At 38.7% G+C, this 23,913-nt stretch overlaps 1 protein-coding gene across 1 annotated transcript in view; it reads right to left on the bottom strand.

Annotated features, from left to right (window-relative positions):
- The window catches only part of LOC146316048 (hydrocephalus-inducing protein homolog), an 83,588-nt gene extending 60,186 nt beyond the window's left edge, over positions 1-23,402 (bottom strand). The window contains exons 1-18 of the mRNA XM_084734021.1: positions 23,324-23,402; positions 22,848-22,953; positions 22,002-22,127; positions 20,670-20,789; positions 18,842-18,976; positions 16,174-16,373; positions 15,697-15,821; positions 11,393-11,594; positions 10,741-10,933; positions 9,771-9,870; positions 8,233-8,351; positions 6,853-7,076; positions 6,605-6,672; positions 6,152-6,393; positions 5,504-5,604; positions 4,642-4,777; positions 3,515-3,679; positions 3,109-3,261 (exon numbers count right to left, since the gene is read on the bottom strand). Coding sequence (XP_084590147.1) covers positions 3,109-3,261; positions 3,515-3,679; positions 4,642-4,777; positions 5,504-5,604; positions 6,152-6,393; positions 6,605-6,672; positions 6,853-7,076; positions 8,233-8,351; positions 9,771-9,870; positions 10,741-10,933; positions 11,393-11,594; positions 15,697-15,821; positions 16,174-16,373; positions 18,842-18,976; positions 20,670-20,789; positions 22,002-22,127; positions 22,848-22,934 — 2,496 coding nt within the window. The 5' untranslated portion in view covers positions 22,935-22,953; positions 23,324-23,402. The remainder of the gene's footprint in view (positions 1-3,108; positions 3,262-3,514; positions 3,680-4,641; positions 4,778-5,503; positions 5,605-6,151; positions 6,394-6,604; positions 6,673-6,852; positions 7,077-8,232; positions 8,352-9,770; positions 9,871-10,740; positions 10,934-11,392; positions 11,595-15,696; positions 15,822-16,173; positions 16,374-18,841; positions 18,977-20,669; positions 20,790-22,001; positions 22,128-22,847; positions 22,954-23,323) is intronic.
- Between the last annotated feature and the right edge of the window lie 511 nt (positions 23,403-23,913).

Genomic DNA, 23,913 nt, shown 5'->3' with positions numbered 1-23,913 from the left:
AATATACTCTCTTCGATGTGAACATTAAAGAGGAACTGCTGCTCAATAATTATACTTTTTCCCAACTCTCATCTCCAGTCCTTCGACAAAGCCCTTCACTGTGCTCAGTGTACTGTATATATATCTGACCAAGCAGTGGTCGGGATCATAATCAATGTTCTATGCAGCATCTCTATTGATGAATGGCTGGAACATGAAACTTTTAATAATGTTCTTAAGGCTGTTAATTGTTGTCATGGTTACTACTAGCATTACTATGTTTGTTATCACTAGGGGCATCTCAAGGAAATACACAAACCTATAAGAAGAATATGAACAATATCTCTCTGGTGACAATGAATGTGAATGCGCTAAACAATCCACTCAAAAGAAGTAAAGTAATTCTGAAAATGAGAAAACTCAAGGCCCAAATTATCTTCATTCAGGAAACACACCTATCTCAGGAAGAACATGAGAAATTAAAGAAATTTGGTTTTAGAAATACATTTTATAGCACATACAGGCATTGTCACAAAAGAGGAGTGGCAATACTTATACAAAACTCGATTAAATTTGAATGCTTAGAAGAAATTAATGACAAAGAAGGACGGTACGTTATAGTTAAAGGAATATTGGAAAATGAGATGGTCACATTGGTTAATGTATATGCCCCTCCAGAGAGTGACAAACATTTTTTCAAATCCTTATTTGCAATCATTGCATCAGAAATAGAGGGCATCGTGTTGTGTGCGGGGGATTTTAATGTGACATTAGATCCAAGGATAGACACAACAAGTATAAAAAGGAATAAAACTCAATTGAGTTAAATTATGAATGTATATTTGAAGGAACACGGATTGATCGATGTATGGAGAGAACTCCATCCACTGGAAAAAGAATACACACATTACTCCTACGCACACAATACTCATTCTAGGTTTGATTATGTGTTTATGAATACCTGGGATCTGCAATTGGGGTGGCCTCTCAAATCATAATGCAATTCACTAATCTATACATTTGAACAGAAGACAGAAACATACCACCTGGAGGCTAAATGTTGGCATATTGAACAACAAAACAGTAACTGAACAAATTAGAATGGAAATAAAAAAATACATTGAGGAAAATGATACAAAAGGGAAAGTCTGACTATTCTATGGGATGCTATGAAGGCAGCCATATGGGGGAAATTAAAAGCCATCACTTCACTACAAAAGAAATTAAAACGCACTGCATATCTAAATTTGGCTGCAAATTTAAAAAACATGGAAATAAAATATCAAATTACCCACAAAACAGAGCTCCTACAGGAAATAAAAAACACTAAACGGGAAATAGACGATATTTTGGAAGGAGAAATTAGATTAGACTTAGATTTGTGAAACAGGAGTACTATGAAGAAGGCCCTAAACCCACTAGACTACTAGCAAGGCGCCTTAGGAAACAACAGTCCCTACACACTATACATAAGATCAGAGACCCCCATTCAGGCCAACTGAAGCATGACACAACAGAAATAGAAAAGACATTCAAAGAATACTATAAGATATTATACACACAACCGCCCTCCTCAAGCGAGGAGGCAAAAAGGCAGTTTCTCAACTCTCTTGATTTACCAACTATTGGGGAAAAGCAGAACAAGAGCCTCACAGCTCCTATCACACCCGAGGAGATATCTAAGGCCATATCTAGACTTAAAGCTGGTAAGTCACCTGGAAGTGACGGTTTTCCCTTGGAGTGGTATCGGGCCTTTAAAGAGGAGCTGATACCTCTTCTAACGGCATCCTTTAATTGGACTCTTAAAGAGGGCCAGTTACCACACTCTTGGTGCAAAGCAATCATTTCCGTAATACCCAAAGTGGGGAAAGACACAGAATACTGCAGTAATTTTAGACCCATGTCTATCCTTAATGTAGACTACAAGATATATACATCTATTTTAGCAAAGAGATTTGAGAAATTTATAACTGGTTTAATTGATGAAGACCAAACTGGTTTCATTGCCAGACGTCAAACACAAGATAGCATCAGGAGGACTCTGCAAATAATTAATACAACAGAAAAAAGGAAAAATAGTTCCATCCTGGTAAGCCTTGATGCCGAAAAGGCTTTTGACAGTGTCAATTGGAACTACCTGTATCTGGTTTTAGAACGGTTTGGGTTCAACGAAGACTTGATTAAGTGCATAAAAACTATATATCTAAACCCAGCAGCTAGAATAAAAATAAATGGCAGTCTCACAGAAAGAATAATGCTTAACAGGGGCACAAGACAGGGCTGTTGTTAGTCCCCTCTGCTCTTTGCTTTATACATTGAGCTGTTCACAGCTCAGGCTGTGAGGCAGAGTGAGGAATTAAAGGGAATTTATATTAAAGGACAAAAACACATAATTTGTTTATTTGCGGATGATATTATAATATATTTAGACAACCCTAATACAAGTTTTCCTCATTGCATCATGCATCTTTTAAACATATATGGAGACCATGCAGGTTACAAGATAAATGTAAATAAAACACAGATTTTATCTTTTCATTATACTCCATCCCAAGAAACAGTGGAAATTTCCCACTGAAATGGAACTCAAAAACAATAAGATATCTCGGTGTGACTTTAACAAAACAATTAATTCATCTATACAGAACAAATTATGATCAGATTCATTCACAGATTAAAAGAGACACTGAGAGATGGTCAGCCATCCCAGAAGACTTTTCTGCAAGAATTGAAGTAATCAAGATGAACATCCTCCCTCTGCTGTACCTCTTTCAATCGCTTCCCATTAAGATTCCCCAAGAAAAATTTAAAATTTGGGATAGAATGATATCTAGACGTATATGGAATGGCTTGCTTGTGTGTGTGTTTCGATTCACTTGTGTGCATGCAGCCATGTTCACATGCATGCACATCATCTGAACTGTGTGTGTGTGTGGTGTGACAGTGTGCACACATAAGTGAACAGCCTGTCGGGGCTTAAGGAGATTTGGATTACACCAGATGAGCAGTATGGAGGCATTTTATGTCTATTCCTTTAATGTATGTCATAAGTGTTTTATTTGTTTATTTATCCATATAAAGCCTATAATGATACTTATACGTGAATGCCTGGTTGGTGTGTGTTCATACCATGTGAGCAGTAAAGTGGGCTGGAACAGGTGACTGGTTTGACAGGTGCAGGATTCTAGTGCAGTCTGTCAAAACCTGGACTTTGCCAAAGTTCAGCTGCGGACTCAGAACATGGACTACTGGTCCCTGCCCAATACATGACAAGACTACCTCCTGGAACAGAACAGAGGCAGATTTGAGAAAATACATTTACCAACATATACAGACAAATATAATGATGATAATAATAATGATAATAAAATAAATATTCATTCATTCATTAATTTTCTGTAACCGCTTATTCCATAAGGGTCATGGGGCTGCAATAAAATAAATAAATAAATAAAAATAACAATTACATTGACATGCATGCTGTATTCTGTAACAACACCGATATTCAGAAGCACACACACAGACTTCCACTGACCAAAGGTGGCTTGAGGCTGCCAAACACAGTGAAGCGTAGGATGTGATACTGCTTTCCAACGGCCTTTGCTCGCAGAAATACGGGAATTTCTTCTGAACTGTGAGGATGAATCACTCCTCTGGGTTTGGAACTGCCACAAAGTAGTGACAAACTCTCCTCATATTCCTGAAAAAGATGACACAGGAAGAATTTACTTTTTTCGTATATATAGATTCACAACTAAAAGACACATGGTTTTGGAGCTAATTTATTTTCCATCCCCTTGTAACAGTTTTTGCATGAGTGGACAGTTATCCTCCTATTTGTGATCCTCCATTATGTTTTTTAATGCCTTTTTTTAATTTTATGTTATTATTGTGATTCTATGTATTTCTGTCTTTCTGTTTTTGCATATGTTGTCATTTTTACACTGTAAAGCACTTTGAGTTGCATGTGATGTATGAAAGGTGCTGTATAAATAAAGTTATTACTATTATTATTATTATTATTATTATTATTAAGAAGTGATTATTTTGACTCTAAATTGTTTCATAATTCAACATGTGACTTAATTTTCTTGCTGTGATGATTCCTCCTGTTCATACTGCCCATTAAAAGATCCCTTCCTTATGTGCTTTCAAAGATGGTGTTCAAAATCCACAAAAAATAAGATGTTAGCATTCTGACTTGGTCTAATCAAGTGGATATCATCGAAGGTTACTATGTTTTTAATAAAATAAATGAGATGTTAATAACTAATCTTTAGTGGCACTACTTTAGTAGGCAGACTTTGTTACATTTGGACACGCAGTTTGTAGTCATTATGCTAAGTTAAACTGTCGTTTCATTATTACCAGCCAGACTTTAAAGTTTTGCCGATCTTCTCATCTAAATATCTGCAGGAAAGCAAATAAGTGTCTTTCCCAAAATGTTGCACTATTCCTTTAAGGTGTTATTTTTAAAGTCATGTCACTCACCTCTACCGTGCAAGTTTTGCTGTATTGAGCTGGAAATGAGCCATTGTTTTTAAATATGCATTGCTCTGCTTTTGCAGGTTTTGTGCTTGTTTATCTCACTTTTCTATGAACACGCTGCCACATACAGTATACACACACTAATAAATTATTTACTGCAATGATCTATCTAACCTGATCAAGCACGCCATAGCAGGCATGCAGATTGCTGTCGTTGATCAGCCGTATTTTCTGTTCATAGGGGTGATCAAGGAAACACCTTTGAAAGTCCAACATCGAAGTGTCCACCACAATATCAGGAACAACACACCTATTAACAAAGAGAAACAGAGGGGAACAGAGAGGAAAAGATCTGGGGCTTCTTTACGAATCACAACAGTAATTGCTTTGCACCATGCCAAAACTGTCTATTAATTAGACCTGATTCATAAATTTCAAATGACGGTGATTGCTGTGAGGAAGTCAGATACCATCGCCCTATTCTGAGTGATGATGCAGGTGACATTCAAATGTATTATTATGCAAATTGTGTTGTGAATATTTAACACATACTCCAATCATTTGTCAACACCAAAAGCCAGTAAGTACAGTAGAGCTTACTGACAGAAAAAAAGACACTTCACTTTAAGAGAAAGGCTGAGAGGAGAGCAAGAGGAACCTCTGCTGTTTTATGGCATCCTGTGACACAATTCTAACAAATCTCATGTCAGAATATATTTTCATATTTAACACCCATTTTAGAAGAAGAGAGGATATTCCATCTTACTAGGACAGAGGGATGGTGATTCATTTTTATTCAATCATTCATTTTTCATGAAGTCTGTTTCAAAATGGAGAGGATCAAAGAGTGCTGTGGCACAAGAGAAAAAATACAGGACTGCTACTCCAATAATCTGTTTATGGCCTTGATGGGCAAAGTCAAACTTAACTTGTTTGTGTTGCAAGACAACACACAACTAACATCAACAGATGCATGTCTGAGTATGTCTGCATATTAAAGAGAGTGTGTATGTTCATATCCATAAATGTGACTGACCTGGCATTGATAGGCAGAGTCCTGATCATCTCCCCGACACCTGCAACATCCACCACCAGTGCCAGCCTGTATGTCCTGACTGTGTTGGAGCACAGTGTCACCTGTACGTATAATACACATAAACAGTACTGTTCAAAAGTTTGGAATTTCCGGCCACAAAAGCTTGTTTCTGCACAGTCAGATGGCTGAGAGGACTACTATTTTTGAAGGGCCTTTCAGGTTTTTAGGTTGTAACAAATCCTCTTTACAAGTAGACAATTTTTTGGGTTTGCAAGAAAAGTAAATCAGAGTTTTAACCTATTCAATCTACCCACTGAGGAAACTGCTCAATTCCAAGCACCATTGTGGTTCAATAATGATAAAGCATCACTGAGGCTTCTCTGGACTGGAAAAAAAAATCTAATTCAAACTACTATTTGGGAGATAACATGGTTACCATAGTATTCTCCTGTGCCATGACAAAGGGGATGCAAAGCTCTCTTTTGCAGCGACACTTCCATCATTTAGAATGAAAATATGAGCATGTTTCTACACAAACATAGTGCTTAGTACAGCTTTGGCATACATGTTTGCAAGGATTTGTAATATGTTGCTGAGACGGCAAAATTACTTTAAACAGGTGTTGCTCCATTTGTTAATTTACTGTACCTCGATGGTGATACGTGATGAGGAAGGCACGGAGCCTGCAGCAGGGCTGACAGTGAACTCAACAGGCCGCTTATGAACGTCTGTTGCAGCACTGACTCGCCAATTGTTCCTGGACATGTCAGACAGCCGTTTGTCCCAAGGCACGCTCGGAGACCCCAACCCGTCTCCCAGGACACGCAGGGCAAAGGTCAAGGGCACATAGGAGGTGTTGATGAGAAAAAAGGTCATTGTTTTGGGGAAACCTGTACAGAGAGATAAAGACAGAAAGAAAGAGGACCAAGATGAGAAGAGAAAAATTTAGGGTGACCAATATGGAACAAACGAGAACATAAAGCGGAGGCTGAAGTGGAAGACGTTTTATGAATGTTGGAATTCTCTTGACTTCAATACAATTAAATACAACCTAATAATTAATAATTACAGATAAAATAAGTAATTCACTAAGTAAGTTACCAAAGGCTACATCTCCAAAACTGAGGTCTGAAACACTGAAGTTGAATGTGGGACCAATGACACGACCCCTGAAAGAGAAGACAAACACGAGTCATGAGAAACAGCAAGTTGAAGGATTCTAAAAAAACAGTAAGTACTGTGAGTATCATAGAAAGTCATAGTTACATTAGTAACACTGCCACTACTTTTAAGGCTGAGTTTTTATATTTTCTCAGATAAATAAGAGTTGCTACACTCTCTAACTTCACCTGAAGGTCAAGGTAAGCGGTTCAGGCTGTCCTGTGACGGTGAGCAGCAAGTCCTCAGAGAAAGTTCCCAAGATGGGACAGTGGAAGGTGACTTCCACAATCTGGCAGGACCCAGAGGGAACAACACCTTCCTCAGGACTTAGAGAGAAACAGCGGCCAAAAGTGGTGTCTGGGCTTGACAGCCTGAAAGGGGCATCAATCAGTCCTTTGTTGATCAGCTTCACCTGGACAAAAAGAAAAAGGGTCCACTGATTCAAAACTCAAGTCATGTTTTTCTTTTATCTTGTGACATTATCCACTGTGGTTCAACTTTAAAAGGAAAACAACAATGTAAACAGTGCTAGACAGGATTAAAACGACATAAGAACATAAGTTGTTTTTATGTTGAAAATTTTCTCTGTTTAGTTAGTTTAGACTTATTTACAAGAACAGACACCCAACAAGGATGATGTAAACACCAAATGCAACTTCAATACATTGTTCATTCTCACAACACATATATTGTCAGTGATTAAGATATAAGACAATGTCAATATTATTTATTCAATTAGTATATATAATTTATACATTTATTATTATGAGCAAGTATTGAAAAAAATGTATAATATCTATTTTTGTCAAATTACAGAAAACATGGTAATTCCTCTTGTTAAGCATCTTTGCCTGCTGGGTGGAGCACAAGATATGGATATGTTCGGTAGTGGACAGAAAAACATGAACACCTCACAACATATCATCAAATAGAATAATGAAACAAACTATTATAAGCTTCAAGAAGGGAACATAATTAAGGCATGGCTATCTCATTGCATTATATTTTATAGGCATTTCCCCACTGTATAGTTGACATGACTTGTTGTTTTCTGTGTTTCTGTGAGTGTCTAATTTGCACATGGGTGAGAATATTCACAAGGCAAGTACTTTGCTATTTACACAGGATCCCTAGTTTAACAATAAAGAGCAACAAAGTCTCTGTAGAGAGGAGAGTGTGGTGGATGAATGGGTTCAACAAAATACTCTCCCTGGGGAGACCAGGCGTGGAGTCTTGGGGACTGGGGTTTGAGTTCTGCGTGACTCTAGAAGTCAGAACTTTAACTTTTAGAATTATTGAGACTTATTTTCTTTTTTTTAATTCTTAATTTATTTTGAGTGCCAACAGCATTTGCATTTTTAATTTCTATATTTAAATTTTATCCCACCATTTTTAGCAGCCTAAATTAGATCAAAAGACTTACCATAAAAGGTAGAGAGACTAAACCATATTCATAAGCTGTTTACTACATTCAGATCCTCAGTTTAACACATGTACACTGCACACATCAAGCTCCCCACATTACTAGCATGTCTTAACATTTTCTGAAGGGACAGAACCTTTCTTACCTCATAAGAGTCTTTGTCACCAATGAATACATCTCCCATGTTCATCAGGTTATAGCTGAGCTGGAGTCCAGGTCCCATACCCTCACCCGTTATTGTGAGAGGTAACCGAGATTCACAGCCTGAGTACAGACACAGACAGATTTATAACATAATTTAAGACAGATAAACCAAAAAAACTATACTGTTGGGTCGGGAGGAACAAAAGAAATAGATAGGTGCACAACACAACTATACAGGAAGTGACAATTTGAGGAAAAAAAACATTGTACTGAAGTTATCTGACACTGACAGATTCATGCAGCAGAATTGTAAAGGTTTCTTATGTTTATAGTTTAAAGGGCTGAATCAAATATTAGTCAAAATGCAAATGTCAAAATACTAGCTAAACATTTGCTTTGCCACAGCTCCTTTCTACTTCACTCTCTGTGCACTTATTTAAGGGCATTAGAGGTCTACCCTTCAGTTTTGCTTCGTAAGCTTTTGAGGACTTTTGCAAAGGAGGGATCAGGTATAGTACAGTCTCCAGTCCAGCTGTCATTGACCTGGACTGGTCAGGTTGTCACCCGCCTCAGAAAACATGGACATTAATGTAAATCTGGCCTTGTGACTGCATTGTCTAGTATGAATATAAGATCAAGAAGCACTGAATCATCCAGTGGTGACAGCATTTAGGAAGATTTAGGGACGGTGCTTCAACCAACTTTGATTGTGGATATCATCCAGGAGAAAGAGAACATAAAAGAGATCCAGCTGAGAGGAGCAGTTGTCCTCCGACAACAAACAAACTGACTGACACGGTGTGCGACCTACAGTAGACTAAACCTTAGAGTAGAGTAAACCTTTGTCTGCACCAACCCACTGAGGGGAGGAGAATCTTTTATGAAAAAGCCAAAGCTATTGATTTACAGCTGGAGTACACAGTCTGCTTGAAGTTGTTAAAACAGTCAATTCCAAGATGTTGAAGAACAAACAAAAGAAAAGAGCTATCCTCTAAGAGAGTTTTGGTTCATGACACAAGTTGTGCTTTATGTTTGTGTGAGTCAACTCAACGCCAAATGTATCCTCATTCTAACATAGATAATTCTGGAAATTCACTATATGTTTATACAATGTTTTAGACCTCTGGCCATGATCAGGCCAACTATATCTCTAGTAGAGAAGGAGTAGAAGTAGTAGATTAGAGTTGTAGCAGAAATGGATTTTGTGACAGATCTTGCAGTAAAATTAAATGACGACCCATTAGGGGAACTTGCTTCCCTTTTCATATTTGATTTTATGTTTTTCAGTCTGTGACCACAGATAAATTGGAGAAATCCCACATTTGTAAAATACACATGGGAGTCCAAAGAGGAAGAATTGTACAATATTTCTATCTGGACCAACGTGGTGGGCTAACTGACTGAGATTGCCCTCCTGAGCCCCATGCCAGTAGCATGGCTAAAAACTGGTTTTGTTTGGTTGTTACTGCATTACATGCAACACTGTGCTTTTGTATGTGAAACCTAAATGAGTGTTGGATTTTCTAGATAGGTACTGACCTGTGATATCACAGTATATAGTCTGTTGGTACAGTTTGGCCTCCTTGGGCTTGAAGACAATGGTGAACTGTGCTGTGAGTTTGGGCCATATTTCACCCTCCTGAGCCATGTAAAGAAAAGAAGAAAACAAGAAGTTAGTTTACTTATAGATTATAGAGAAGACACACACACACACACACACACACACACACACACAGGTCAGTCCATGATCTTTCCTGTCATTGAGCAGTCAGGCTGGTTTTACAAATGAACCACAGAACCAAATTTTAACTCGTTGTGACACATCTAATCACACATCAGAATTTTTCAGAGGGATCCACAACAGATTCTCATTTCTGTCCCTCCAGCCACAAGGTAGCATAGGTGGCAAAACATGTAGTGAGAAGAGTCCTTTAACTTAATTTCAAACATCCAACCTGTTCAAGTGCCCTTGGACAAGCTACTGAATCCCTGCTAGCTCAGAGAATACTGTATATGTATGTTTTCCCCCTTGGCATTAACAAAAGTATTAGATGATTTAGACACATCATGAGAAGTTATTATCTCTGCAGCACAGTCTTTGCAGCACCAGTGTCTGTAAATAAAAGATGGATGACATGTCTCCACTAGTTCCCACTGTACAAAAGTGAACCCAGAATATCCTGGAAACAAGTGCTGCCATCTTGCACTGTTGACGTCATTTGGAATCAGACTCTGTGCAGTAATGATCCAGGTTAGAGCCGTGATACGCCCTGCCGACCCAACTGGGAGCAGGTGTCAGCTGTCAAACATGACATGAAACGCATCAAATCACTAATTAGTGTGGTAAAATGACAGAAACCATCTTTGGGAAAAAAATATTTGACATGTACTTTGATTTTTTAGTTTGGCCCATGTCCCATCTGCCAGCATGGAAGGGGTGGGGTTTATGAACTGTACTGTAGCCAGACACCGGGAGCAGACAGGATATCACACAGACACACAAACCCACCGCTGGTTCCACAGTTATGCAGCAGTCTGAGAGGGCCAGGCGGTCGTCCTGCACAGCCTGACTTCTGCGTTCCTGCAGGAATCTGGACAGCAGTGGGAGGCGATGGATCGCTGTTGGGTCAGACTCACACTGAGAAAGCAGCTGGTCCTTTTCCTCCTCCTCCTCCTCCTCCTCCTGGAGCACTGAGCTCTCCCTGGAGAGGGACAAAGGAAGGAGAGACAAAAAACAGAGAGAGAGAGAGAGAGAGAGAGAGAGAGAGAGAGAGAGAGAGAGAAAGAGAGAGAGAGAGAGACAGAGAGAGAGAGAGACAGAGAGAGAGAGGGGGAGAGAGAGAGAGAGAGAGAGAGAGAGAGAGAGAGAGAGAGAGAGAGAGAGAGAGAGAGAGAGAGAGAGAGAAATGAGAGGGATCAGAGAGAAAAAGAGGCAAGAGAATCACAAAGATTTTGACACAGAATGATGATAGACACCTGAGCTATTTCTGTCTTTCTGCTATTTCTGCTCTGCTAAGAACAAAAGAAAACAGCAGGTAATTTTCCTTGCTAGATGTATGCGCAGCAACAGAGCTTATAAAACCCACACTTTTAAAATAATCTTGCCAAAGCCATATTACTGCAGTGTCTGTGTTAAATCATTTGTGTGCACACATACATACCTCAGTAAGCTCAGGGCCTCCTCTTGCAGGTTGGGCCATGTCGTCCAACAGTACTGGAGAGTGATGTCACTCGTGTTGGTGAGGGACACTGTGCATACAGTGGACAGGGATATGCAAGTCTTCTTCAACACGACAGAGTCAGACTCAAGATTGATGTCCAGTTCCTTACAAGCCCCATACAAGCTGATGAACACATCTTCACCTGGGCAGAAGACACAAAAACACAAACAGGAGAACAACAACTGAGTGGGGAGACACTGTTTTCCTCATATATTTCAACCATGCAAAAATAATTTAACTACCAGTAAAAGAAGAATGTGTGTTAAAATTCTGATTGACTGAAGTTGATTGACCAACTGTTATTAATATATTTGCACAATCACTGTCATCATGTCCACGTAATGGCAGCTATTAACCCACAGCCTTTAATATAGCAGCAGTGCGATTCTGTGTGCCAACCCATTTCAGTCTGAGAAGTCCAGCACCAAATTATTATATTATTATTTTGTCCTTTGTCTTTGCCTCATGTTTGCAAAACTTCACCTTCCTAAATAGTTCCTGGATAGTTTTCTGTCTAACCGCATATTTAACAAGCAAGCTGACTTGGAGCTAGTTCTCAATTAATGAATTTCCCAGAGGATGTAGTTTCACAGGGGAGAGACATTTACACAGAGATGTGCTGTACACACAGTTCTCAACGGGGTGCCGCCCAGAACAACAACATTCTATCCTTTGAGCAGCCACTGCTGCCCCTCTGGGAGTCTCAGGGCCTAATGTGGGCAGTGGATAGAGGAGAAACTCAGTGGAGTCAAGGACACACTGCAAAGTCTGGCTTTAAAGGCTGGATCTGGATCTGGATCTGGATCAAAAGGAGCCTTGTAGAGAGATTAAAATGGCTCTCAAGATATCCTGGAAACCTGGCATCTAAGACAACTTAATTTATTATGCTTAAGTTTCAAAACCACAAACCACAAGAGACAAAGTCCTCAATGGTTAATAGGACATCTATTGAGTCTCTGGGGTAGTAACTAAGTGCCACCATCACAGCATGTGCACATCGAATAGTGAAAGAAAGAGCAACAATAACCAGCAGCAAAGATAAGATGCAAAGCAAGGTTTTGTATAAAGCAACCAACAACAAGGGCTCATGTAAATTAAGTGAGTGTTTGTTTACATTCAAATCAGATGGACTGGAGCTTTAGCCTGTAGAAACACGCTGCTTAACCTGAGATTATTTATATTTGTATACCTGCAGAGGTTACATTTTTCAAATAAGGATAAATGTCCAGCATAAATCTAAGTCAGCACACACAGGGAACATTTTTGGATACAGTCTAAGGGGATGTCTGAATTCTGACTGAGTTGTCTGGGCTCTGCCGGACTCTGAACTCTACAGGGTTCTCCCCTCCATGTGTTTCTCTGGTTTATCATTTCATTGATAAATCATTTCCCTTGCATGAATGAAAACAAATACCTTGGTCAATAAAATTACCAAAAATGAAAACCGAGATCAAAGTGAGGATTTGCAAGGAGTGCAATGAGTCCAAATTTTATTTTGATTGTTGAGATTTTTAAAGCTCATCTCAAAAACAGTGATGGAAACTTGCCACTAATTATTTTTTGCTGATAATTTTATTCTCCCATGTCATTTGTTCACAGAGTGCACAACTGAATGGAGTGAACCAAATTAGTTGCAAATGCTCTGGGAATTGAGGATTTTTCAACAAATGACTGGGAGGATTGACAGTTAACCTGCAGCAGGATGGTGAGTGAAATCCTGCTCTTGGCTAAGGATTTGAAACTTGACTCTGGTTTGACAGTGCAAAAAAAATGAGGTGTGCAATGGGCCAATAGTGCAATTCCACAGATGTGAGTCCAACAATGATTAAATAAACAAGGACACAGTGTCATTGATGCAAAGGGCCCAAAATGAAGCAAAATGTCATCAAGTTGAAAAGTTGCAGCACCAGCAGGCTCTGAAATTATGCCTGCAATCAATGATTGTTTTTTATAGCTACTCTTACTGTTGTTTATAGCCACTGAAATGACTTACAAATACAATTATAAATTCTTTACAGGCTAACATTTGTGTTTTACCACCACATGCTGAACTGTATTTCTATTGGAATAATTAAGAGCCGTGTGGCACAATGGTGTTTCATTATGCTCCTTAATTTTGTCTGACAGGTGAAACAGCCAACAAAGTGTGCCTTGAACATACACATGAAAAACACCATCCCATCTTCCCCCAACTCGCTTTTCCCTCCCATAACTTCTCTATGTACACAGTGAGAGAACTTCTCAACCCCTTCAGCTACCTTTGATTGCAGCACAAACAGCTGCTCTGCAGTATGTGTGTGCACGCACATGCGTGTATATTTTGGGTGTGTGTATTTGTTAATGTGCAGCTTCTTGCTGTTCCTGTGTGTGTGAGAGAGAGAATATTAAATGTCTGCTATCCATCAAAGTGGAAAAACAGTTTTACTATACCTTCCATTTAACTATACCTTCCGCAAAGTTAATGTATGGTGAGAAAAAGCTTAATTTTTTTGCTGTTAGGTGTGTGGCTAATTGTGCATGCAACCAAGGCTACTCTAAAAAATATATGACTACTTGTAAGAGTGGGTATCACTCAAAACAAGATTATCACAAATGAGCAGATTTATCAGAAAAACAGAAACTTGGAAAGCACCGATAGTAAATCAATTGCCATTAAAACAAGCATTTTTCAAGCTAAAAAGAAAATGCTTAACAAATAAGAAAACAGAGGATAAATGATTGATTAGTTTACTGCACTGAGCTGAGGTGAATCCCTACAGTATTCATCTAACTTTTTAGAACATAATTTACATTTTAGTGATTTGTTTCCATGGAATGACAACATTTTCTGTAAAATCACAAGAGATACTTGAACTGGCATCATACTGTCAGTCGCACTGCTGTATCAGAAGCCCTAGTCACTGGTTTTGTCTGCTTTAGTCGGAAAATAATCAAGCTGTGAGCAGGGATTTGCAAACAGTGGAGGCAGTATGTTCAATTTTCACTTTCAACACCGTACTATACAGAGAGAACCAGATGCGCAGAGATAGTGGTGAGTTAGTGTCTGCCCATTAAGATATAATTTGAGAAGAAACCAGAGCTGAGACAGAGGAGAGGAGCGATAACAGACCCTCAGAGAAAGCTGCAAGTAAACACAATACACCACAGCCATCATGGAATAACTGCCCACTGTGTTCACAGTCCAATTCCCAATGAAATCCCCTCTCATTATCATTACTTATGTCACCTCTGACTTCATGACCGCAAGCAAACACACACAGACAAGCTCCAAAGTACCTCATTAGTGTCTACTCATCTGCTGCATCTAAGGTTAAAGGATCAATCTGAATCCAAAACCAGCCATGTTCATACAAGAAAATACAGTCGTACACCCAACGCATTGGGTTTCAATCAAGAAGCAAAGAGAAGACAATTTGGAGAATCTATTTGTGCTGGGCTGCTGTAGAGATGTCAGTGGATGAAAAATACAGAAAAGAAACACATGCAGCAATGAAACAAACTGGCTTCTTGTCTGACAAATGAATGTCCATCAGCTACTATCATCAAACTCTGGGCTGCACTAAGGAATTTACAGTAACCATTGCTTTGTGTGTGTGTGTGTGTGTGTGTGTGTGTGTGTGTGTGTGTGTGTGTGTGTGTGCCGGTGGGCCCTGTTCAGAATTCCCGTTCTGCTTCAGGGTCACTATTTCTGCAGAAACAGAATCTCATTATGGTGTTTACCTCAGTGACTGTAGTAAACACATCCATCCTTTTAGTTCCACCTCATTTGACACTGCTGATTATGCAAACTCCTTTTTTGGTAGATTTTTGTCAAAAATCTCTGCTCCTATCTGTGTGTGTGTGAGTTCATGTTTGTGTGTACATAATTACATTGATACAAATGTCAGATTTTGATGAAGCCAAATGGAACCTATTTGTGACACTCTTATGAAACACCCAAATAATAAAGAACATCTGAAACTTCTGTTCTATGGAGACATTTAGAGTTTAGTTTACACTAGAAGCTAGTTTCTGAAATATGCTAAGATGGAAAAATAACACAGCTGGCAAGAAATGCACTGCAACAAGGTCAGCTATGAATATTTCACTACAGCTCTGAGAAACAGAAATGACTCATTATTGACGCTTGCTCTAGTAGAAACTATGGTCATGATTTCCAATTAGTTACTAGTTAGTTGGTATTTGTGTCACTAGCTCACATACAGTTTTGTAGGGTTATTTTTAGTGGCCTGGATTTTTCTCACCAGTATGGTAGTGCAGACGCAGGTCCTGGCTGTGCTCTCCTACTGTCATGGGATTAAAACCCACAGTCACCTGCACACTCTCTCCTACATCAAGACTCCCACAGGAGGGCGTCACTGAGAAGGGCCTGGAAAATAAAACAGAATACAATTTCACTGGGTGGAATCAAAAAATTATGATAAGGTATAGTGTTATGTTGTTTTAGAAACTGTCAGAAGAAAGCCAAATGTTCAATTAAGTTTAACTATAATTACTGGTAATGAAGAAGAAGGAGTTGCCAAGCAAAATGTTTGCTGTCAAGTTATAATTTTAGAGTCTTAATGTATAATTTAAATGTTTACACACTGACAAATGTGAGTGTATTTATTAGGTATTTCATAAAGGCCTTGAAGCCTGAAACGATCTGCTGTATAGTAAAATAAAGTATGTTAAATCATTCAAACACAGTCAACATAAACTTATCCTGCACTAACTCTCACCTCTGTGTATGAAGTGTGAACTTGGCCTTGCCGTTTCCAATGTTGCGAACAAGGTGAGTTTTCTCAGTGGAGGCTTTAACAGGACAGACGGGTAAAAGGATCTCGTCACGAAAGTCAAGAATGGCACGTGGCCCAATGGCATGGATTGGGACCTCAAACCGCTCTCGCTCTGTCACAAATACCAGCCTGTGCTGGTAATCCTAGATGAACAAAATGAAAAAAATGTTCACACTCAATCTCCATATATGTTATTAACAAAACTTAAGAGTCTAGAGCCATGCTAGCAGCTGTGTGAAGCTGTACTTCAATGATACTTTGAACTAGATGCCAACATCAGCATGCTTACAGTGACAACACTTGCATGCTGATGATTAGCAGTTTTTTTTTATAGCATAGGTTTAATGTTGGACCTTCTTCAACATCATAGTTTACCAAGTTCAGTTAATTAAAGGGATCAAAAATATCTAGTTTTCCTATTTTTGTTCCTTTACAATTTTCACCCGATGATGGCGCTAGGTCAGCAGTTTGAGGTGAAGAGTTATGCTGTGTTCCAGAAAATGTTGAAGGTCAGAATTTTCACACTTATTACAAGGTAAACTACAATGGAATGCCACTCAAAGTCAGAGTTCCTACAAATCCATTTACCCTGCCTTCATGAAGGGGTCTGATGACACAACAATGGCAGCACACATTAAAGCCTAAAATAGTATATAGTCATATAAAAAAAACTGTTCTGCATGTAAACTGGTGTCAAAATATGTTGCCAACATTAATAAATACTGTTTAATGAAACACGTTGAAACGTTGCAACATTATTTTAAAGGTAAGATAATCAGAATGCCATCTGTTATCTCACATGTTGTCATTCCTCCTTTGTGTTGTTTATGCAAGGCAGATGCACTACTGAGGCTTCAACTGAGTGTGTACTTGCCTACAAAAGTCACAAGTTTTTTGTTTACTTTTGGCAGTGTGCACCTGGAAGGCTTTAAGTTCGGATGTTGGAAATTTGTATTGTGCTTTGCTAACATCTTGTTACAATACTTCCCCAGTGTTCAACTATCAGTCCCACTCTATAAGGCTAGCACTAGCATTAGCCTTAACACTAGCATTAGCATGGTAATCTAGCATTAGCTAGCAGTTAAATCATTTCAGCTTGCTGTGTTATACATGTCAACAGTAATCACAACCAGGTGTAAGAAACATACACAGCAACACACAGTTTTAACTTCAGGGTCAGTTATTTGGATATTTTTGGGTTACCAAGTGCTTTGTCTGTTTTTTAACCATCTAGTACGTCCTTCATGCAGAGTAATCTGGTCCAACTATCAAATAGAGATGGGAGAGTCCAAAGCCTTTTATAGAGGGGGGAACCCAGAATGTACCATTTAAAGCTAGTACAGAGGGGTGTATCCATTAGTACTATAAAAGGCTCTTTTAGGGCACTGGATAAGTATGCATGCATGATATTTCTGTGTAAGCGTAAATGAATGATGTGTTGATGGGCACTGAAATGTCTCTACCTATGAATATTACATAATGTTGCTTGACTGATTTTAATTAACTGTGGTGTGTTCTGTAGGAGGGGCCTCCAGTAGAACTTTCCATGGGGTCTTCTGACAAGTTTGGTACCTAGTTTTTCTTCTTAGTGTATTACTCAGCAGCAATGTCACTTGTGACATTGTGTTTTATTGCTTGTTGGTTGTGTTCGATTTTGTATATTGTGCTTTAGCAATACTGTATCATAGACATGTTAATAGGGCCTCTTTGATTTGAAATTAAATTGCATTTCTTGAATTAAAAAAAAAAAAAAGAAAGAAAGAAACTGAATTGCATTTTGTGGGTAAACTGGAAGTTATCACTGTATTGACATATATTATTTCAGTGAATAAAAATAATAAGTGGGAATCATACTGTCTTCACTGTAGTGTTTTTACAGAGATACAGAGAATTGATAGATTGTGTTTTTGCAGATTATATTACAGTGAAGTTGGCCTTTGACCTTTTGGATATAAAATGTCATCATCATTTTATCCCACTAGACATTTGTGAAATATCTTCATACTGTGGAGCAGCTGACCGACTGACAGTCTTTGACATCACAAAAACCACACTGATAGCAAGACTGAAAACAGCAAAGTGTGGTGACCACTGTAAAACAGCCATGACACATATGAGGGATTATCTTACCTTTAAAATAATGTTGCAACGTTTTATATTAACCCACGCTTCTCACGTTTCAATTTTAACCACAGTATCAGTAAAAGAGACATGAAAAGGATGTGCTGGTGTAACTTAATGCCTGACCCTGACCCCTAACCTTCTGACTCTGACTTAGAGATTTGTTTGTGAAATATGAATGCAAAGTAAGTGCATCCATTTTAATGTAGATACAGCCATTGATTTCATATCATATACTTAATTTATGTATTTTTTCTGTGGTTTTGTCTTGAGTAGGAGTGCTTACTTTGAATATTATACATAATTTTACTTACATTCTATCCTCTGTTTCCCTACAGGTCTGATCACAGTGTTATCTAATAATCTAATCTAAATTCTATATCAGTCTCTTAAGTACATGTTACCTTAATACCTCATCATGCTCCCTGAATCCAGCCTTCTGTGTATGATTATTCTATGGAGCAGTCAGACTCCCCTCTGTCTACAGTACCTTGCTCTCCTGTGGGGTGAAGCAGACAGTGAATTCAGCAGACATTCCCTGTGCAACTTTGCTCCCAGCATCCTTTGGACCAATCACATGGAAATAGTCTGAGTCCTGCAGCTCCAGCTTCACCTGCCGTGAAACCTTGACAAACAAAAAAACATGCAATCTATAAATTTGCACACCCCACACAGAAATAAACATAGAGCCAGGTACACACACAACTGATGATTTATTCATCATTACTTGATAGTGTCTTGTGCAACTTGGAGTGACATGTATCCTCCAATCCCTCATTACCTTTTGCAATCATTCCACTGTCTTTACACACAATCCACACTGCTCTATTTTCAGCTGTCTAAGAGTTGGACTGTCTGTTTTTCCATTTCACAGCTGTTCTGAACTGTAACATGTCTGAGACTAACTTATCTGTATGGTGGCCAACAAGGGCAAACACGCGGCATATACAGAAACGTGGTGCAAATACAGAAGCACACTGCATATAGGAAAACAAATGCAAAAGGAAACGCTGCAAATACAGAAACACACTGCAATAAGAAAACAAATGCAAAAAGAAAACGCTGCATATCCAGTCATACAACAGGAGCGCTCCAGGCCTTTAGGGGCAGTGCTGGAGCTTCCACCTGAGAGACAGACAAGGGATGTATCAACGTATGGTATGGAGCAGATGAGCAGATACATATTCTTTTTTTTTTTATCTTCTTCTTTTCTTTCTTTTTAACATTTGGCCTTAGTCTTTTATGGTATTATGAAAGACCAAAAAATCTATATGCAACTTGTTTCTGTATATGTAACTTGTTTTTGTGTATGCAGCGCATTTGCCCTTGTCGGCCACCGTACATCTGGGTTCTTTACTCCTGCATCATGATTCTGACCCTTTTTGGGTGAAAACAACCACTCCAATTTGACTGGTGTTCAATGCAGATTCCAAGGTCTTTGCCGGTTTAAATGCATAAAATAAGACAGCTGCATCACTTGTGAGCACTGGGAGCCCAAATCCTATGATCAGTGAGGTGGACAACTATGGTATGTCTCTGCTGATCAGCGATCAAAGTAGGGGTTGATGGGTTATGGATGGGTGCGTTCAGTCTGCCTCCTTCAAAGTGGATGAACAACCCCACTGAGTGGTTGGAGATGGCATATCCTGACATACAAAACTACCTCATTGAATCTCCAGGTAGTGTATTTCTGACATCCGTCACTTTTTAAGGGATAAATCTGTAAGTCATAAAATGACTGTGATCTGCCATCAGAAATGAAAGCAGGCAGTAGCCTTTGCCTCAAACAGGCAAACAGGGCTTAATTGTACATTGACAGACAACTGACAGTTATAAAAAGCTGATTAACACAGAGTATAGGACTCGTTGCTGCTTGTTATTGTCAGAATATAATGTTCCCTTTCTCTTGTGGTCCTGCAGTATTCCTGCAGCCTACCTGAGCTTCCCCAAGTCCAGGGAGGAGGGTGCAGGGGAACACAACTTGATTCAGCCATAGATTGTATATTAAATAGGATTTACGCTTAATAAATATACCGTCTATGGCTCCAACTCACTATTTGGACTGCTGTACTCATTTTTGGATGCACAATTACTACATATTTCTCCTTTAAGACTGTATTTTACTGTTTTAGTAGTCTGTCCACTGTGGCATTATGGTAAACTAATTACACTGCCCACATTAACATGCATGTGAATGACACTAGTTTTGTCAATTTAGCACTGGCACTACAACAGTACTTGTTTTCACCCCAAAGAGGACATGGTTAAGGGTCGTGACTTATGACTATTCTATTTACATTCATCACTCATTTACACACCTTGTCATTGTTGAAGAGAAGTAGACGTAAATTGTAGGTCTGTGTTGGAATGAAATTCTGGAAGATCAGTTCTGATGGATAGGGCTGGAAAAGTGGCTGATCCATATCCACCAAGGACAACTGAAACACACACACACACAGACACGCACAGTATAACAGTATAAAATAACACCAGTCAAAGTGTGATTGTCCTAAAAAACACAACACATACAGTATTCATTACCATCCCTATCATTATTCCAGTAAAGATTACTGTTCTTTGCTGAAACGCAACAGCGGGGTCAGCTGTACAAATGGGAAAGGGCAAGAATCGAGTCAGACTCAAGTGCTGCCTGAGCTGCTCTGTGGACCAGGGAGAGTAGTTGCTGCATCAGGAGCAAACTTGTACAAACTTGTACAACTCCACTTTTTGATCAACTTAATATTTTCAACCATTGGAATTTTAAGTAGTTATATCTGGCCATTGCATATGTACTATATGAACTGAAAAATAAATTTTGTTCTTTTCTAGTCTCTTACAGACGGAGAACAGCTAGAGAACTACATAAGACATGCCACATACTTAACTGTGTTCTGAACAACTGTCTGCTTGGTTTTCAACCCTTGTGCTGCAGTCGCATCTGTAAGGTGGTCATAAAATATAGTGCGAGCTGTCTTAAATAAGTATTTTTCTTGTCTTGACATATTCATAAAATCAAACATGGAAGGTCGGTGTACCCTCTCCAGCACCAGATAAGAAGGAGCAAATCGTGTACTTACTTTGGTAACAGGTGAAATAACTCCTCAAATATTGTTTACACCAATATTATTTTGGTGAGATATCTTAATTTTTAATTTTTGAACTGGTTCTCCTCTGGGGAGTTCAGTGGATTATTTACCCCGGAGACCGCAGGGAGCCTTGGTCTAAGTTAATCAATCAATAGCTGTTTGTTTTGAAATGGTGAAAAATGTCAATCAGTGTTTCTCAAAGCCCAAGATGATTTTTGTCCATGACTCAAAGACATTCAGTTCACTGTCTTAGAAGACTAAAGATACCAAAAAATATTCACATTTAGGAAGCTGACATCATGAAGACTTTTTTTCTTAAAAACTTGCTCAAAACAATAAATCAATTATCAAAATAGTTGTCGATTCATTTAATAATTAATTAATAATTGATTAATCGTTGCAGCTCTAATACATTAATGCTCCAAATGTACAGTATAAGTACAGTATAAATATTATACTGTGCAAGCATTTCTGGTTGCGTCTTATTAGAATTCATTTTGTGGAGGGTGAAAGCATAGCAAGTTATTCAGTTACAGTGGTATCACAACACTGGCTGGTATTTACTTTATGATGAGTGGTCTTGCTCATGTCAAGCAGTTCCAGGATGCGGGGCACGTGCACCTCGTTGGTGTTATCCATGCGCTCCTTTGTAGACTGCGACATCTCCTGAGTGTAAGCAGATGGAGTTACCTGCAAACACACAACGGTGCAGTGACTGTTACTGTAACTGCACTGATAACCTGTTTCCAGTCTCTTAATTTAGCAGTGATGAGGCACCACACCAAACAAGACTTTTACCACTGATGGGATGGAAAAAAGACAATGAGCACAAGAGCCAGTCACCTTAAAGCTGTCATCTGTGACACATAAGTACATGAATTAATTGCATGTGCTCAAAGAATATTAACCTTCTCCACCTGCAGTACGCCATCTGCAGCATTTGGTGTTTACTATCCTATCCACACAATAATAATGACTGAGAAATATTATAAATATTAACCAATAATATTTGTGATTGTGAAATCCCTTAATAAATGCCACTGAGCTTGTAATCACTGTGGTGTAGGTTACTAGGGGTGTGAGAAAATATTGATACACTTGAGATAACTAATGCTTAATTATACTGTAGATGCACTGCACTTGACTTTTGTTGTCAAGCAGACAATGAGCACAACTAGCTTTGTTATATGATTAAAATGATCTGTCACAAAACTTGAAATCAATATTCAACTGTAAGGGCAGAGCATCAGTTTCTCGTGGATCTCAGTTAAGTTATAGTACACAGCAATGTGTCATTTGCAGCAGCTTTTTCAAAGAACGAGACGAGGTCCAAAACGTTGGTCTTAGAAAAAATTATAATTCATGAGAAAAAAACAGGATTCAGCATCTAATTGCAACTGCATACTTCACCTTTCTCGGCTTGTCTTCCTTCAGAATAAATTTGTAATTCTTCAGCGGTGACCTCTTTATTCTTGAGGGAAACTGCGAGGCTGTCATTTTGGATTTCTTTTGAAACCTGCAAAAGAGAAGAAATGGACATAAAAGAGAGAGACGTTAGTAACTAAATCTAAACTAACTACCTAGCTGCGCCAACCGTACCAACCGTTTGTCTTTGATATGATGCTAACAACAAGCAACAACAACAAACCCCTCCGCCAAATTATGTTAAATAGCTATATTACGTATAATTACAATTACTCCGACGTTGTTTAGCTAGCTATATGATATACTTCGCTTTGCTGATGTCTTCATCATCCTGTGGATTTGAAAAAGCTTCTCTACGTGGCTAAAAACATCTCTCCCGTCACTTAACGTTACTATAAACTTACTATGTAGCCTAACTAAACCCCCTCCCTGTAGCACTGGCAAAAAAGAGCAAAAATTACCACTCCGTTGGTGAGTAAATGGTGGTCGCAACACTTTATGTGGAAGCTGTCCGACATTCACATTTTATCGAGTCCACTTTGTTGGAGTATGTTGCCGTGGCAACGCACTCCACTACAGGGTGCTGCTATGGTGCGTATTTGGCTCACCGGAAATGCTCTGCTACACAAGATTGAACAGGACATTATAGTATGTTTAGCAACACCTGTGTTTCCCGATCAAATTTATATCAATATGTCTGCTGAGAAAAAGGTCTGTGGCATTATGGAGTAAAAATAGAGGTCTCAACTACAGCTTGATAGAGATGGTTATGTTAGCATCAACGCCTCACTGCCACAGTTTCAATAGAAACCATACAAACTTAGTTGTTTTTCACGAATAAAGGGAGAAGAAAACGACAGTACTTTATACAGCAAACAAACTTCTTAAACATACTGTAATTTTGCCACTCTAATGGATACATTATATTGTACATCTACAAAACATATTTTTGAGTCAACTATGAAAGTGGCATGAAGTGTTTCTGTTTTTTCTTCCTTCTTTAAAAGTCAATATAAAAAGACAAAGGTAAAAGTATCCTCATTTAACCATA

Source organism: Lutjanus erythropterus, chromosome 13, assembly GCF_056507025.1.
Source record: "Lutjanus erythropterus isolate fLutEry1 chromosome 13, fLutEry1.hap2, whole genome shotgun sequence".
Taxonomy (NCBI): Eukaryota; Metazoa; Chordata; class Actinopteri; order Lutjaniformes; family Lutjanidae; genus Lutjanus; species Lutjanus erythropterus.
This window is presented reverse-complemented; position numbering and strand designations above follow the sequence as displayed.